The sequence below is a fragment of the Neomonachus schauinslandi genome, chromosome 16, assembly GCF_002201575.2.
Source record: "Neomonachus schauinslandi chromosome 16, ASM220157v2, whole genome shotgun sequence".
NCBI classification, from domain to species: domain Eukaryota; kingdom Metazoa; phylum Chordata; class Mammalia; order Carnivora; family Phocidae; genus Neomonachus; species Neomonachus schauinslandi.
Window position 1 is genome coordinate 47,398,301 of NC_058418.1, and position 16,795 is coordinate 47,415,095.

The 16,795-nt window shown below is 43.7% G+C and overlaps 1 protein-coding gene across 3 annotated transcripts in view; it reads left to right on the top strand.

Annotated features, from left to right (window-relative positions):
• Nucleotides 1-546: 546 nt before the first annotated feature.
• ZNRF1 (zinc and ring finger 1) overlaps nt 547-16,795 on the top strand; it is a 96,480-nt gene continuing 80,231 nt past the window's right edge. For all 3 annotated transcript variants that reach the window (XM_021705708.2, XM_021705709.2, XM_021705710.1), the window contains exon 1: nt 547-1,571. In XM_021705708.2, coding sequence (XP_021561383.1) covers nt 1,148-1,571 — 424 coding nt within the window. In that variant the 5' untranslated portion in view covers nt 547-1,147. The remainder of the gene's footprint in view (nt 1,572-16,795) is intronic.

The following is a 16,795-nucleotide window of genomic DNA, read 5'->3' on the forward strand; positions in this document are numbered from 1 at the left end:
AATCCCGAGTCACAAGTGCCCCAGTGCCCTGTGTACCCCCAAACAGCTAAAAAATCCCCCAAATGCTAGGCTTCCTGATCTTAGGGGTTCCTCGTCGGGAAACCTCCGCAAGAATGGACAGCACGTCCACCAGAGGGTGCTGTGGGGGCAAATTTGCGCAGGGAGGGAGGCTTGACCAGTGACCCTCAGAGCCAGGTAGGCGTCTCGAGTAGTTTTCATTCTTCTTTGCGTTTCCTTCCCAGCCCCTTGAACCGTCGCCGCCCCTCCTCCCACAGGGGGTTCCCCCTCAATAATTAGCCATTTTCGGGGCCTTTAAAGAGTGCTTGCTTTGAAAAGACGCCTGGCTTCTGTTCCTGACGCCCCGTGGCTCGGGCCACTCAGGTCACAGGCCGGTCGCGCTGGGTGGGTGGGTGGGGACCTCCCGGGCGTCAGCGGCCCCGCGCCGCAGGGGCCGCGAAGGGGTTAACCCGGCGGGGGGGAGGGGAGGGGGCGCGGGCCGCGCCTGCGCTCTGCCGCCCTCCATTGTCTCCACGGCGGCGAGGAGCGCCGGCGAGCGCAGCCCGGGACCGAGCGGGGCGGAGCGGCTGGCGGGGCCGGCGGCTGCTGGAGCGAGAGCGCGACGCGACCGCGGCTTCCCGAGCTCCGCCTGGCCGCCCAGCGCCGCAGCCCGCCCGAGGCCTGGAGGGTCCGGGCCGGCGTCCATGGTCGCGGGGTCCTGAGGCGGGGGACGCGCCCGGTGCCCCCAGCCCTCCTCAGCCTCCTCCTGTCCGGCGGGCGGCCTCCTCCGGCGCCTCCCTGCGCCCGCCCGCCGCCTCCCTCCCTCCTTCCCTGCGGCTCCCCCGGCTTTCGGGAGCCCGGGGGCGGCCTGTGGCGCGCCGAGCCCGCGCCGGACTGCGCCTCTTTGGACCTTGAGGGGAAACATGCGTTTGGCTTGGATCGTTTTAAATTCTTAGTTTGGGATCCCCGCCCGCCTGCCTCTTCCGCCCCGCGGGTTTTCTTTTCTTTTTTCTTTTTTTTCCCTTTTTTTCCTCCGGGTCTCCTTTTTGACTCCCTCCCCATTTATGCTCGCCCAACCCTCCCCCCGCTGCTGAGAAGTGGGGGAGGGTCTCGGCCTCCAGGTTCCCGCCCCACCGGGGCCCGGGCGAGCATGGGGGGCAAGCAGAGCACGGCGGCCCGCTCCCGGGGCCCCTTTCCGGGGGTCTCCACCGATGACAGCGCCGTGCCCCCGCCGGGAGGGGCGCCCCACTTCGGGCACTACCGGGCGGGCGGCGGGGCCATGGGGCTTCGCAGCCGCTCGGTCAGCTCGGTGGCGGGCATGGGCATGGACCCCAGCACGGCCGGGGGGGTGCCCTTTGGCCTCTACACCCCCGCCTCCCGGGGGACCGGCGACTCGGAGAGGGCGCCCGGCGGCGGAGGGTCTGCGTCCGACTCCACCTATGCCCATGGCAATGGTTACCAGGAGACCGGCGGCGGTCACCATAGAGACGGGATGCTGTACCTGGGCTCCCGAGCCTCGCTGGCGGATGCTCTACCTCTGCACATCGCACCCAGGTGGTTCAGCTCGCACAGTGGTGAGTCCGCGGGCGGTAGAGGCCTCGGAGGGTGGAGTGCAAGGGAGGGCGCGCCGGGGCGCCCCAAACCTTCGCGCGCTTGCGAAGGTTTGGATGTGGAGTGCGCGACCTGGATCTGTCAGCCTTCCCTTTGGTTCCTGGGGATGAATGGGCTATCTCCCCTTTAGAAAAGAGGCTTCCTGTGAGGCTGCGGAGCCGGGCGTTTTAGGACTTCAGGCGTCGGTTCACTTGTGGATGAGCAGAGTGAAACCTGCCCATTGAAGTCCCATTTATCGGCATCACCGTCCTCAGAGAGGAGGTCTTGTCTGGCTTATAGCAAGTCGGCCTCGGTGCTTCCTTTCTGTCACTGCAGTACTGTGCCTACCTCACCGTTAAGAGAGAGAGAGGGATCCACTTTGACCGAGCGGTGTCTCCCAAACAAAGAGTGTGAAAAGAAAGAAAATTGGAGGCAAGTGTTGTTTGGATTAGGGCTCTCACTCTTGCTGGAAGAAGGGGATGCCCAATTTTGCCACCCTGCTGGAGCTGTGTTTCAATTGTTTAAAATGGAGCAGCTGGAAGCCTGCTGCTGCCATAGACAGGTATGGCCTGCCGAATGGAGGGCCTAGCAGGGAGCCTCCCTCTCTGAGGCTTTGCAGGACCAGGGCTCTGGTGGCGGGTGCTGCATTCAGTAGGCTTGGCTGCATGACTCTCACATCCCTCCATCTTTTTTCTTCCTCCATGCTAAGTGCTAGGTCTGCCTGGTAATCTCTATCTTTTTGTAATGGGAGGTGGGACTTTATTGCCTGGCTGTTGTTGGTGCATTACCTGGGAAGAGGAAGATTCAAAAAATCTGGATGAATTCATTTTGTGAACTTCTGGTGACAGGCCAGCAAAAAGGATTTCCCAGGCCCTGACTGGCAGGGCAGAAAAGGCACTGGCAGGAGCTTCTGGAGGAAAACAGGTCTGTCTGCTCAGCTAACCTGAGAAGCCACGTTAGGCTTCTAGAAAATTGGTCAAAAGGGGTGTGGGGCCGCTATTTGCCAATTGGCAGGTCGGAGTGAAGAAGTTAATGTATTCAGACTGCTTTGGGAGAGTTAAGAAAATCTAGATATTGTGTAGAAAGAAGAAAGATTGCCTTATGGAGGGTGTTATCTATTGGATCACGGTTCTAGCTATTGTGAAATAGGGTAGACTTTTTGAATCTTTTTTTCTTTGAATTTCTGGAAATAGTCTGGCTTTTGTTTCAATTCTATAAACTTTAATTTGTGAAATATTTTTTGAGGGGGAAATAGTGACTAATTTAGGGTAACACTTGAAAGTGGCTTTTGAATTGCTGAAATGGTATTTTAATTCCTGAACAGAGCTCTGGATATCATCGGAGCTTCCTTGAACTGCATCAGTCTCTACCCTGAATAAGATGCAAGGTGTGGATGCTTTGGGCACTTTTAGACATTTGATCATTTTTAGACATCTTGAAATTAATAATTTTTCTTTTTTTTTTTTTTAAAGATTTTATTATTATTTTTTAGAGAGCGAGCGAGAGAGAAACAGCATGAGAGGGGAGAGGGTCAGAGGGAGAAGCAGGCTCCCCGCTGAGCCGGGAGCCCGATGTGGGACTCGATCCCAGGACCCTGGGATCATGACCTGAGCCGAATGCAGACGCTTAACCATCTGAGCCACCCAGGCACCCGAAATTAATAATTTTTCTTATCAAATTTGGTCCAGAAAGAGTAAGCTGTATTTGTGAGATGACTGTGATTAACTTTTTAAAAGAACTGTCATTAGTATCTGATTTTAAACTGAAAAGCAGTATAAGAAGGTTCTTCTAAAATCATAGAATTTTGTGTGTTGCAAAACACATGTAATCTTATGGACACTTGTCCGGGGAAGGAGTTCCTGTTTTGCTAAAATTTATCTGTCTCTTACTAGAAACTTCTTTTTCCTTATTCCACTTGGTACCAGGTTCCATGTTGGAGTTATGAGCTTACAGTTGGATTCCAAAATTTCAGACTCCTCAGCTGTGAAACTTCAGTTTAATTTTTTTTCATCCAGCTGTGGTGAGGGTAGGAAGAGCCATGGAACCACGAGAATACAGGAAAAGTGGGGGCATAGTAATCCCTCCGGGATTAATATGAAAGTGTGTGTGAAGCTGCTTCTAATATTTTGGGTAATACATTCTTTTTCCAAATTATATATATGTATATATATTTTTAAAAGTAATCTTTATACCCAACATGGGCTTCAACTCACGATCCCAACATCAAGAGTCTCATGCTGTACTGACTGAGCCAGCCAGGCCCCCCCGGGTAATACATTCTTTATAGGACCATCCTGTCCTTTTCTAAGACTTTGAGCATACCTGGCCCTGCGCACTACATGCCTCCACAGAATTTCCAAAATGCTCTTGGTGCAAGAGTGGGACACCATCCTGACTGACAACCACTGCTGTAGGGATTCATTCTTTTATTCAAATGAAGTAATTAGTTTTTCCTTTGCAGTTCATTTAAGATGAATCTTCATATTTCCACTCTTCTGCACTGGTGGTTCTGTCTCACTTTCCGGAACAGGCCACAGGATCTTCCTTCCAGGACGTCCCTTTCCTCTCTTGTTTACTGCTGTAAGAAGAGAAACTTGTTTCTATTTTGGAGCCTTTGAGTAAGGTCCAAGCAGTTTTTGCTCCTGTGTCGTAAGAGTGAAGGATGAGGACTTTGGTGCACAATTGACTAGATGCCTAGAAGTTGATGTGATGCTGTTGCTTGTGTTTTTAAGGTGCTTTTGGAACTCTTCATGGGCACCCATGACAGTTGTCAGTGAAGGAAGTGGGGCAGTTCAGTGTGCACGAAGCTTCCTCAGAGGGAGGGAGCTGATGTTGTGTCTGGAGGTAGAATACTGGGGTCTCAGGCCCTCCTTAGAGTAGCTGTGACCTTGGGGAAGACACATCACCTCTCTTGAGCCTCGTCTTTGTTATTTTTAAAATAGATGTGGTAGTCTTTGGCAGCCGGCCTGGAAAGGTTGTTCCCCAAATCCCATGAGGCTCCATAGCCGTCACATTTGTCTTCTCGCAGTTCCTATGCTTCCCCAGGTTGTGACCCTTGCACGCCCTGGTCCCTATAATTGGAATGTTTTTCCTTCCATTCTGCATATGGATAGCTCTTTCTGATCCCTCATGACTCAAACTTAAATTTCTCCTTAGAGACCACTCTTAAAACTTGCCTCCCTCCTGTTACTCTTTCCAGCCGCTCACCTGTTACCCTAACAGCACTTCACACACTTGATCAGTATCTTATTTATCCGTTCGCCTTCACTATTTAGTTTGACTGAATTTTAAGGTCCACGAGAGTAGGACTGTGCCTCTTGCTCACTATTGTATCCCTTGCACTGTGCGTGCCTGGCACAGATATTTGTCGAGGGAATGAATCTGAGTGCCCCATGTCCATCCTCTCATTTAACTGTCACTATATCTCTGTGAAGTAGATGGTTTCATCCCCATTTTAGAGATGAGGAAGCGGAGATGTAGGGCGAGGTAAGGAGCCGACACAAGGTCAGATAGAGAAGAGGTGGCAGAGCTGGGATTGGAATGTAGGTCTGCCGGGGTCAAAACCCGGCCCCTAAGCATTATACTGCACTGCCTCTCATCCCAAAACACAAGGAAGCTGGCTGGTGTCCTGGAAATCATGCTGGCTGGTGAGCCAGAGGGCTAGGCTCATCTACTGGTTGGGCTACCAAATCACTGCCTGACTCGTGACCTTGGGCACATGAGTCATTTAGCCTCCCAGGCACTGTTTTTCTCACCTGTAAGATGGAGATAATGCCTGTCCTGCTTACCTTTCAGAGTAATCGTGAGACTGAGACCAAGCTAGTGTTTACAAAAGCCAAATGGCTTACATGAGGAAAGGGGTGTTCCTGTAGGGGCACTTCTACAGTTCTCTGCTTTCTTTCCTCTCTGCAAAATTTGCTAGGCAGGGAGATTGAGAACTGTGTGAACTGTTTCCCCAAAATGGAAGCTAGTGCTCTCTACAGAAACCTGACCTACATTGACAGGCCGTTGATAATAATGAATGTCACCAAGAAGATCTCCTTTATAGGATGAGAGTTAGTGCCCCTTCCTTTACACATTAAAATGTCAATTTTGCTATAAGGTGTTTAACCTCCAAATGGTCTTCTGGGTGGTGTTCTGGAGGTCTGGTCATTCTTTTGTAGTAGCCCTGTTTATCTCAGAACATGGATTTCTAGGCCACCTGGGTGGCTCAGATGGTTAAACATCTGCCTTCAGCTCAGGTCATGATCCCAGGGTCCTGGGATCGAGTCCTGCATTGGGCTCCCTGCTCCGCAGGGAGTCTGCTTCTCCCTCTCCCTCTGTCCCTCCCGCTCCTCATGTTTGCGCTCTCTCTCTCTGTCAAATAAATAAAATCTTAATTAAAAAAACCATGAACTTCTAGATGTGGGAGTGAAAACATAGAGCATTCACCATGTTGGAAGTAAGAGTTTGCCTGTTTTCTGGGTCCTGCTATAAAATGTCTGGTCACTGAGGGTTTCACTCCAGCTTCTTAGTCACATGTATGTATACATGTGCATATTCAGAAAAATCTGAACTGTTTTTTGTTGTCACCAAGTCATCAGCTGGGACTGATAAAAGGTAACTTTTGATAAGTCTTTGAACAAACTAGCAGGATATCTCCTGGATTCTATTTGCTGCCATTCTAGGGTTCTGAAGTGATTTAATTGTCTCTTCTTAAATAATTAAACAGAGTTGCCAACTCCATTGGAGTGGATCAGAAAGCCTCTTTGTTCCTCACCATAGGTGTGCTAGAGGTGATGGTCCTTTATCTGGTTTCTGGGGAAGGAAAAGCATTCTGTGGTCTTCAGAGAGCATCATGGGTCTCCTGCCCTGCAAAAGTTCTATTCTTAATGGAAATTTTTCTGTAAAGCAGAGTTTATAGTTCTCTTTTACCGTGAGGGCTTATTTTCTACAAAATAAAATTTTGAAACGTTCCCGTGAGAAGCTGATAATTCCTTGAAGGTCACAGTTCACTCTTCCTCATTGGGGTTTGGAAGGTGTTGGAAGAAACAGTCGTTTGGCTCTTAAAGTGTTTGTTTTATGGGATGTGTGCATTTTGCTATTAAGTAAAGACACACCCCAAACATGTCATAAGACATACTCTTGAGCCAGGCCACTCTGCACCGAAGAAATGCAACCCTGGTTCCTTTTGGGATAAGGAACATGGTTTGTATTTTACAAATGTGATATTCAACACAAGCTTCTTGGACACTAATATTTTAGTAAATCCAATTATAAAACTAAACACCAATTTTGACAGTTTCAAAATTGAGAAAACTTCAGAGAAGTGGTCGTAACATAAACGGACTAGTCTTGCTTCCGCTAACCCTTAAACAGGGGTACTTCCAGTGACAGTGGGTCACTAAGGCTGTAGTACTAGAATCTTGAAGTTAGCTCAAAACCTAAATCCTAATCCCAGTCTTTTAGAATACTGGATGAGTATAAATTACCATCTGTTTCTTTTCTAAGCTTTGTCATGGCATAGTCTGTATCAGATAGTCCTTAGTGATTATTGTGGGTATAAGCTTGAGTATGAGAAGGCACTACATATAGACCCAGCAGTTTTCACTTCTGAATCTTATTTCCTCATAAGGACAGAGGTTTATCCTGGAATGCAACACTTGGGTTCCTGGTTTTGATACTTGAGGGGTGAGTTGTGGGTGTGAATGAATAACCTGAAAACCAACAACCCTCAAGTGTGGAGCAAATGAAGAGCCAAGTTTAATCTTAAAGCAGCAGCTAGGGGTAGCTTCTAGACCGATGAGACTGTTTACCCTGAAGTCTCCCTGGAGTTGTTAGAATTGAGAGTACAACCTTCCTCTGCTGGAAGTAAAGAGGAAGGGGGAATTCACTGGGTCCCTATAAACACCAAGTTAAAGGAGTCATGGTAAGAATTTATAGTGCACTCTTTGGACCTGTAACAAGAAGGAGGCAGAAACAAACAGAGCTCTCTTGATTTCTGTGAATGTTTCAAGGGGTTTTCAAACTTGACTGCCCAGTATTCTCTGGGGGGGCTTGTTAACAATGCAGATGACTGGACCTCACTCCCAGAATTCAGTAGAGCTAAGGAGACACCTAAGAATCTGAACTTGTAACAAATGATTCTGAAAATTCTCATCCCAAAGAAAGAAAGAACTCTGAATGCTTTTTTGGTACACTCATTAGCATTATTTTCAATATTACTAAATGAATCAAGTATCTCCTAAGCAGGATCCATACAAATCTTCCTTTCAGCTGCTCCAGAGGGTAGATTCACCCAGCAAGAGCATTGGTCATGGTTTGATGTTTTTCTTTTACATGGAACTAAGCATTTTTCTCCCAGAGATAGGCCTGAGCCCATCTGCCTTGGTCCTGAGAATTGAAGTTGCTCAGAACAGAAGGTAATTGTGGCAGTGTCCCCTTCCCCTCTGTGCTTGCCTTCCCCCTGATTTTTCTTCTAAGGCACAACCGCCTTTGGCTGCCTGTGCTACAGAAGGGCTTACTGAGCTAGAGCCTCTTTTATGTATCTCCAGCCAGCAGCTAGACAAGATCCTAGAATGAATCCAGACTTTAAATGAACAAAATACCTATTTTTTCTTTTCTCCTACAGACCCAAAAGTGGGAGACTTTTTAAGTGTGTGTATGGAGGTTTGTTGAGCTAAGACATTCATTTATTCAACTGGTATTTATTGAGTGCTTCCAGTATACTAGGACCTGTGTTAGGTGCTGGGAATATATATTTATTATAAGGGTGGTTAACATTGCTTTGTTCTTTCTAAGAATCTTTGCTTCCTTACTCCTTAAGAGAGAGTCTGAATATTGCAGCTTAAGGGGAGATTTTTACCTTCTTCATCGGTTCTTCTGTTGAATAAACAAATTCAGGGTTTTGTGCATGAGGCTGTTAACACGGATGGTATTTGCTCCCTACTCTTCACTGACGCTCTTCGTTCTTTCCTAAACCCTGTCTCTCTGGGCTGGAGCAGGTGATCTTTTTTTTGTGGCTCCAGCCAAGTGCCTTTTAGGAAATTCCTCGTATATCCTAATACAAGTGGTCCTCTATCTTCTCAGTGAGACTATCAAAAGGAAAAACTGTTTTGCAAACTCTTTGTGTGTATATTTGGCTTTGTTATCTTTGTCATCCCTAGAGCCACTTTTCTTTCTGGTCATTGAACACTGTTTTCTAGAAGCATGATCCACCACTTTAGTTATCTTGTCTCTGTAAAATTTATCCCAAGCCACAAATATCCATAAGGAAATATGAGGAACAATTTTTCCCCTTGGCCTTGTATGTCTCTGAGCTCCACAATGTTGACACTTAGTGCTATTTTAAGTGATTTTTAAAGCTTTGTTTATGATAGCCAACATTGGTGACTGAAATGTCCTCCTCACCTTCCCCCCAACATTATTAAATGTGTGTTATATTCGAGTATTTTTTTTTTTTGCTAAAAGTAATGGGTTTAAAAGAATGCTCCAAGCTCAGAGACTTAATGTGGGCCTTGGCTATAAGATGATACCTTAATTTTTGGAGAAACCTCACCTTATATTTAGGAGTATGTAGTCATCTTGATCTTAGTGAATTAGATTTGTCATAGCTTGGCTCTAGCTTTCTCGTTGGTAGTACCCTTTAGCCCTCTAAAAAGTATAATTAAATAAGCCATGCTTCACAAAGGGTTGTTCTGAAATTGGTCAGCTTTCATACAGTATCTCTTAAGGTCAAAACTGATTTGTTAGCATGTGGGAGAAACTTAAATCTGGAGTCACCCAGATGATCTGGGACAGAGCAGGGAGAACCCAAGACCCTAGACCCCAGACCCCAGCCATTTTGGTCATTTTGCCCATATTTCTCAACTCCTTGGAGATGTTTTCATTTGATTCCTCTCCAGTAACTTTTTTTTTTTTTTCCTGCTAAGAGGGTTCTTTTCCTTAGGGAGAGCCATTAGAATTCTTTTATCCTGATGCCTGCCTAAGTACTCTGGGAATCCTACAAGGATTTGAGGGAGTCCTTGGGATTCCAGCCCAAACCAATGAAGTACTTGCCTACGATAAATACAAATTAGCTGTCTGTGATACTGTTCTGTTCTACTTAGATCATTTACACTTTTAATGCCCTGTAAAGTATAATGCTATCTAAGTCAGCTTTTCAGAGAAACTGTTGTAACACTGCTCACTACTGTAACAAGCATCACCAGATACCCCATGTACACCATATATTATTAGATTTCCTCAGTCCTGGTCAGATGTGGCTGAAATAGTCATACCATTGCAGCCAGTTGCCCTGGAGAACTATGGCGAGTCTAATACCTCTGCAGAGGGCTGGCTTACACGCACTTGACGAGCCCAGTCTTGTTGGCTGTATTTAATTCATCTATTCCCTCAGCCCAGAGGCCAAGTGCAACAGAAAAGGATAGTGAATCTAAGCATCTCCAGTATTTTGAGGTATAGGAATCGCCTATGAAGTGGCAGACCTTTGAGAAATAGTATTATGAGCTGTTCTGTTTTTGCTATGGCTTTGGAAAACCTTTGGATTCTTCTACTGAAAATTTGTTTGAAAAAAAAAAAATCTTTTTAATGAAACAGTGAGTCACAAAGCAGCCACTCCTTCTCATAATAGCATTTCTCACCAGGGGAATTTTTGGTAGCTGTTGGGGGAGGGATTTGAGTAGGTTGTGGATGATAAATCCCTGGGTGGAACATAACCAGAGGCTGCCATATCAGAACTCTGGTGCTTTCCATGCTGACAGTGAGCCCTGAATTCAAAGTGCAGGACAGCAGAATAGAATGGGGGAGGCCTGTGCTCAGTGAATTGTCACAGTAGCATGACCAATGAGATTGGAGTTGAACATTCAAACTCAGTTCATTAAAACACCATTGTAGTGTAAAAGATTCACGAAACTGAGGCCTTGGGTCAGAGGGCCTGAGGCCTTTTACGCGAAGAGCGTCCCATTTCTGGATTAAGGGATGGCTGTAGACCTAACGATGACAATGTAAGAGTCAGTGTGCCTCCTTTTTCCATATTGTGAATTGGTGGCCTGGTGCTTGGCACTGACTGTGGGACTACTTTACAAGGAGACAATTCATACAAGGTCATCTGTACTCTGAAGACTTTGGGTCTTAATAAAGCCTTTACAGGGGCGCCTGGATGGCTCAGTCGTTAAGCGTCTGCCTTCGGCTCAGGTCATGACCCCAGGGTCCTGGGATCGAGCCCCACATCGGGCTCCCTGCTCAGCGGGAGGCCTGCTTCTCCCCCGCCCACTCCCCCTGCTTGTGTTCCCTCTCTCGCTGTGTCTCTCTCTGTCAAATAAATAAATAAAAATCTTAATAAATAAATAAAGCCTTTACAGTGACACCCAAAGAGAACACATTACCCAGGCAGCCTCTGTAGGATGGTGAAAAGGAAATACTAGAGATAGTAAGAGTTTAGAACAGGCCAGGATTATGCTATCAGCATCCAAAGTGCTGTCCTCAACCTCTCTGCCCACCCAAACCTGAGTTTTAACTGTTCCCAACTTCAGTGACCTACAACTCTTCAGTCGTTGTGTCTGAACCACTGTCTTACGTAAGCTACAGACAGAGGAAAGTCTGAAAGATTATTACAACCATGTTAAGATTTGCTTTCCTTTGGAAAGTGGTAGCTGTCTCCACTCTGTGTTTTCCTGGCTTTGTACTTTTCTTCAAAGCCTCTTACCAGTTCCAAGGCCCCAGAGCTCAATAAAGAGGAACAGGAAGTCAGCAGTTAATGCCTAAGAGCCAGCAATAACTAATAGAGAAAAAGGCACAAACAAGGGACTCAGAGGGGGATTTCTGGGCCTGAAAGCTCTCAGGCCTGTAGGATTATAGATCCATCCTTTAGGGGTGACTTTGACCAGGCCTTCAAACAAGGAGAGAGCAAGAGGAACCTCTACTCTAGAGGACTTTTTGTTGGGTTATATAGTGGAAGCTCAACATTTTTAATTGATGGCATAATTACAAAGTATCTTTTGCCTAAGGAATTCAAGACACTGAAGGAAAAAAGTGATGGTCACTTTTTTTATTAAGATTTTTTTATTTGTCAGAGGGAGAGAGAGAGCACAAGCAGGGGGAGTGGCGGGCAGAGGGAGATGCCGGCTGTCCGCTGAGAAAAGAGCCCGACACAGGACTCGATCCCAGAACCCTGGGATCATGACCTGAGCCGAAGGCAGATGCTTAACCGACTGAGCCATTCAGGTGTCCCTTTTTATTAAGTTTTTAATTTTAATTCCAGTATAGTTAACATACAGTGTTACATTAGTTTCAGATATACAACATAGTGATTGAACAATTCTTTATATCATCCAGTGCTCATCAGGATAAGTGTACTCTGAATTCCCAGCACCTATTTCCCCATCCCCCCACCACCTCCCCTCTGGCAACCATCAGTTTGTTCTCTATAGTTAAGAGTCTGTTCCTTGGTTTGTTTCTCCTTTTTTTTTTTCCTTTGCTCATTTGTTTTGTTTCTTAAATTGCACATATGAATGGAATCATGTGGTATTTGTCTTTCTCTGATTTATTTTGCTTAGCATTATACTCTCTAGTGCCATCCATGACGTTTCAAATGGCAAGATTTCATTCTTTTTGTATGGCTGAGTAATATTCCATTGTATGTATGTACCACATCTCCTTTATCCATTCATCTATTGATGGACACTTGGACTGCTTCCATAGTTTGGCTATTGTAGATAATGCAATAAAAATAGGGGTGCATGTATCCCTTTACGAATTAGTGTTTTTGTACTTTTTGGGTAAATACCCACTAGTGCAATTACTGGCTTGTAGGGTAGTTCTATTTTTAACTTTTCTTTTTAAGTTCTGCTTATTTAAGTGCTCTATACACCCCAAGTAGGGCTCCAACTCACGACCCTGAGAATCAAGTGTTGCATGCTCTTCCAACTGAGCCAGCCAGGTGCCCCTCTGTGTGCTTATTTTTATGCCAGTACCATACTGTTTTGATTACTACAGCTTTGTACCATAACTTGAAGTTTGGAATTGTGATGCCTCTGTTTTTTTCTTTTTCAAGATTGCTTTAGCTATTTGGGCTCTTTTGCTGGTTCCATACAGATTTTAAGATTGTTTGTACTAGCTCTGTGAAAAACGCTGTTGGTATTTTGATGGGCACTGCATTAAATGTGTAGATCGCTTTGGGTACTATGGACATTTTAACAATATTTGTTCTTCCAACCTGTGAGCATGGAATGTCTTTCCATTTCTTACGTCATCTTGAATTTCTTTCATCAGTGTTTTATAGTTTTCAGAGACAGGTCTCTCACCTCTTTGCTTAAGTTTATTAATATATATTTTATTGTTTTTGGTGCAATTATTAATGGAATTGTTTTCTTAATTTCGCTTTCTGCTGCTTCATTATTAATGTGTAGGAATGCAACAGATTTCTGTACACTGATTTTTGTATCCTGTGACTTTACTAAATTCATTTATCAGTTCTGGTAGTTTGTCGGTGGAGCCTTTTAGGTTTTCTATATATTGTATCATGTCATCTGCAAATAGTTGAAGTTCTACTTCTTCCTTACCAGTTTGAATGCCTTTTATTTCCTTTGATTGTCTGATTGCTGTGGCTAGGACTTCCAGGATTATGTTGGATAAAAGTGGTGAGAGTGGACATCCTTGTCTTGTTCCTGACCTTAGGGGAAAAGCTCTCAGATTTTCCCCATTCAGTATGATGTTAACTGTGGGTTTTTTCATATATAAGGCCTTTATTATGTTGAGGTATATGAGACCTACTTTGTTGATGGTTTTTATTACAAATGGATGTTGTACTTTGTCAAATCCCTTTTCTGCAAGGCAATGATCACTTTCATAAAACAGCAAGAATTATTCCCGTACCCCTCTTTTCCTTGAGGGTCCTCGGGGTACATCTTGTCATAAGATCCAGGCTGGAGCCTGACCCTTCCTTCTCCTGTCTGTTTACTTATATTAGATGAACTCTAAAGTTTCAGTCCCGTGATTGCAAAATGGAAAAGTCACAGGAGTTTATACTATCTCAATTTTGGTTTCACTTGCACATTTTAGGAGATCAGATACTGGTGTGACTGAATAGGAGCTCTGGTCTCTTGGAATCTTTTCTAACATTTTAGGCATTCAAAAGACATAATGTATTTACCTACCAAACAGATTAATAAATAAACCATTACAGATGTAATTGCATAAATCCCACCCAGTTCCCATATTTTTTCTTCCCTCCCCAAAGGTAACCACTGCCTGACTCTCCTGTTGATCATCCTCTATATATTCATACTTTTATTGCATGTTTCTATCTAAAACAATATTGATTTGATTCATATAAACTTTATCATAATAACTCTATTCTTTTATATATATCTCTGTGTGTGTGTGTGTGTGTGTGTATCCCCAAATGGATTTGAGATCTGTAAATCCATCGTAGTACTTGTTGCTCATGTTGACACATTCATTTTCACTGTTGTACTCTGTTGCATGACTGACTGTACCACAAATACCACCATTTCTTGATCCATTCTCTTACAGTGGGTATTAAAGTTATTTTCAGGGCGCCTGGGTGGCTCAGTTGGTTAAGCGACTGCCTTCGGCTCAGGTCATGATCCTGGAGTCCCGGGATCGAGTCCCACATCGGGCCTCTGTCAGAAGCAGACTCCTGAGGCAAGGAGTCTGCTTCTCCCTCTGACCCTCCCCACCTCATGCTTTCTCTCTCTCTCAAATAAATAAATAAAATCTTAAAAAAAAAAAAAAAAGTTATTTTCAGTTGCTTTGAGAATTTTTTCTATGTTTCTTTACATACTTGAGTGAGAGTTTTTTAGGGTACATCCTTAGTCGTGAAATAGCTGGGTCATAGGTATATGTATCTTCAGCTTTTAATGAGATATTGCCCAGTGGCTCTTCAATATGCATGTGCCAATTTACATTCCCAAAATAGCATATTTTCACTTCCTCCGTGCCCCTGCCAAAACTTGATACCATCATACTTTAATTTTTGGCAAGCTCTGGTGGGTATGAAATGGTATACCACGGTGATTTTGTTATTTATGTATTTGATAATATGTGTTTACATATAATTAATATATTAATATCATATATTTAAACTAAATGTTTCTCTTCTATGAAATGCTTGTTCATGTCTTTTATCCATGTGTATGTTGGATAGTTTATCCTTTTCTCACTAGTTTGTATGAATTTGTATTTTTGGTTTTTTTTCCAGACAATAATTATTTGTTGTCATATGTAATGCAGATGTATTTCTCCCAGTGTGTGGCTTATCTCTTTATTCTTTTTGTGATTTGTTATAGTTAACTTAATTGTGTAATTGAATATTCCAGTGTTTTTCCTTATACCATATGCATTTTGTATCTTAAGAAAGATTTTCTTTCCCTGAGGTCATAAAGATATTATCTTATATTTTCTTCTAAAAGTTTTTTAATTTTTGCCTTTCATATTTAAGTCCTTAATCCCTGGAGAATTAAATTGTTTCAGTGGGGTAGGATAAGGATATATTTTCCTTTTCTGTATGAATACTAGCTCTCGCAGCAGCAAGTAAAGAATGGTGAAGTCCTTTCCTACTGATTTGCAAAGCCACCTCTGTCATATATCAAATTTCCTTCCAGGCCTGTATTTGTTCCTGGGCTTTTTGTTCTGTTCCATTGGTCAATTTGTCTATCCTTGTGCTAACACTTTCTTAATTACTATAGTTTTGTCTTGCTGTGTGGAAGGGCAAATCCTTTCATCTTGTTATTCTTTTTCAAAGCTGTGTTGTCTAAGCGAAGCTTTCTAGGGCACAAATAAGGGAATCAGGATAGAATAAACAAAATGAAGTACAAAGTACTAGGAACTGCTGTTTATAGCTGGTATTCTTAATGACAGGACATCTGGCAAACTGACCCTAATGGGCAGTTTCAAATTTTTTCCCTTATTATGTTGTACAAACAATAACGTTTCCCTATGTCTTTGTATTGCAAACAGCAGAATAAACAGTTCTTTCTGTATGTTACAGACAACAACAATAAAAACAAAAACCGGTTAGCTATTTTTGGCACTTTCTGCTCCCAAAATCAGCTTTGTCATCTTCTGTGGGGAAAAACTGTTATGATATTTATTGGAATTACATTGAGTTTATCAATTGCCATCTTTATAAACTTGAGTCTACCTATGAACCTGATGGGAATGGTTTTACAGATATAATAGGATTTCTAAATATTTTTTAAAGCCTTGAAATAATTTCAGATTTACAGAAAAGTTGCAAAATTTGCACAAATAAATATTGCACTTGCATCACCCAGAATCCTCAGATGTTACTAGGAAGACATAAATAATTGAATGTCCATATAGTTCTTGATTCTGTAAAGTAGCTTAAGATGTTAATAAATGAAACTTCTCAAGTCTGAGGAATCTACATCGACCTGCTCCTGGGAATGGGGAAACCACATGATCTTAAAAGTGACACAGTGTCTGAAGGGGTGGCTAGATCTAATGCTGAGATCTGTTTTCATCAGAGGTGGTCTATATCCTTACCACGAACCTTTGCTCCCAAGGTTTGTGCTCTGATCCCATCTGTTGAAATAGGGGCTTGTTGCCCAGAGTTCAGGTCAAGTCTGCCTCAGTATGACCTGAGACTCTCTCCTGGAGGCTTGACCCAGCTCAGCCAGAGGTGTCTTCATGGGAGGAGTGAGACACCCCCTCTTGGGTGAGGCAGTGTAGGCTACTGGTTAATTTTGCAGGCTTGGAGCCAGACTGCCGTAGATTTGAATCCCATTGTAGCTGATTTTTAGTTTTGGAATCTTGAGCAAGTGATTTACCCTTGCACCGTAATTTCTTTAATTCTAAAGTAAGGCTAATAATAATTATATCTATCATGTGAGACTATTTTGTAAATTAAACTAATTTATAGGCACAACCACACCATTCAAAACAGTGCCCAGCAGATAATAAGTGATCTGTAAATGTAACCTCATATTATTACTTAATGGTTTTGGATAAAGCTTTATAATTTTTTAAAGATCTTGAATCCCTTTTGTTAGATTCCTCACTAGGTACCTTGTTTTTGGGTTATTACTGTAAATAGTTTTAAATTTTTCTTATAATCATTTCACATTTCTTGTATATTCAGCAAATTTGCAGAACTTAGCGAGAAAGAGAGAGAATGAGAATAATAGTTACAATGGGAAATGTCTACAGAGAAAATCCAAGAGAATCACATCTGCAAATAACGACT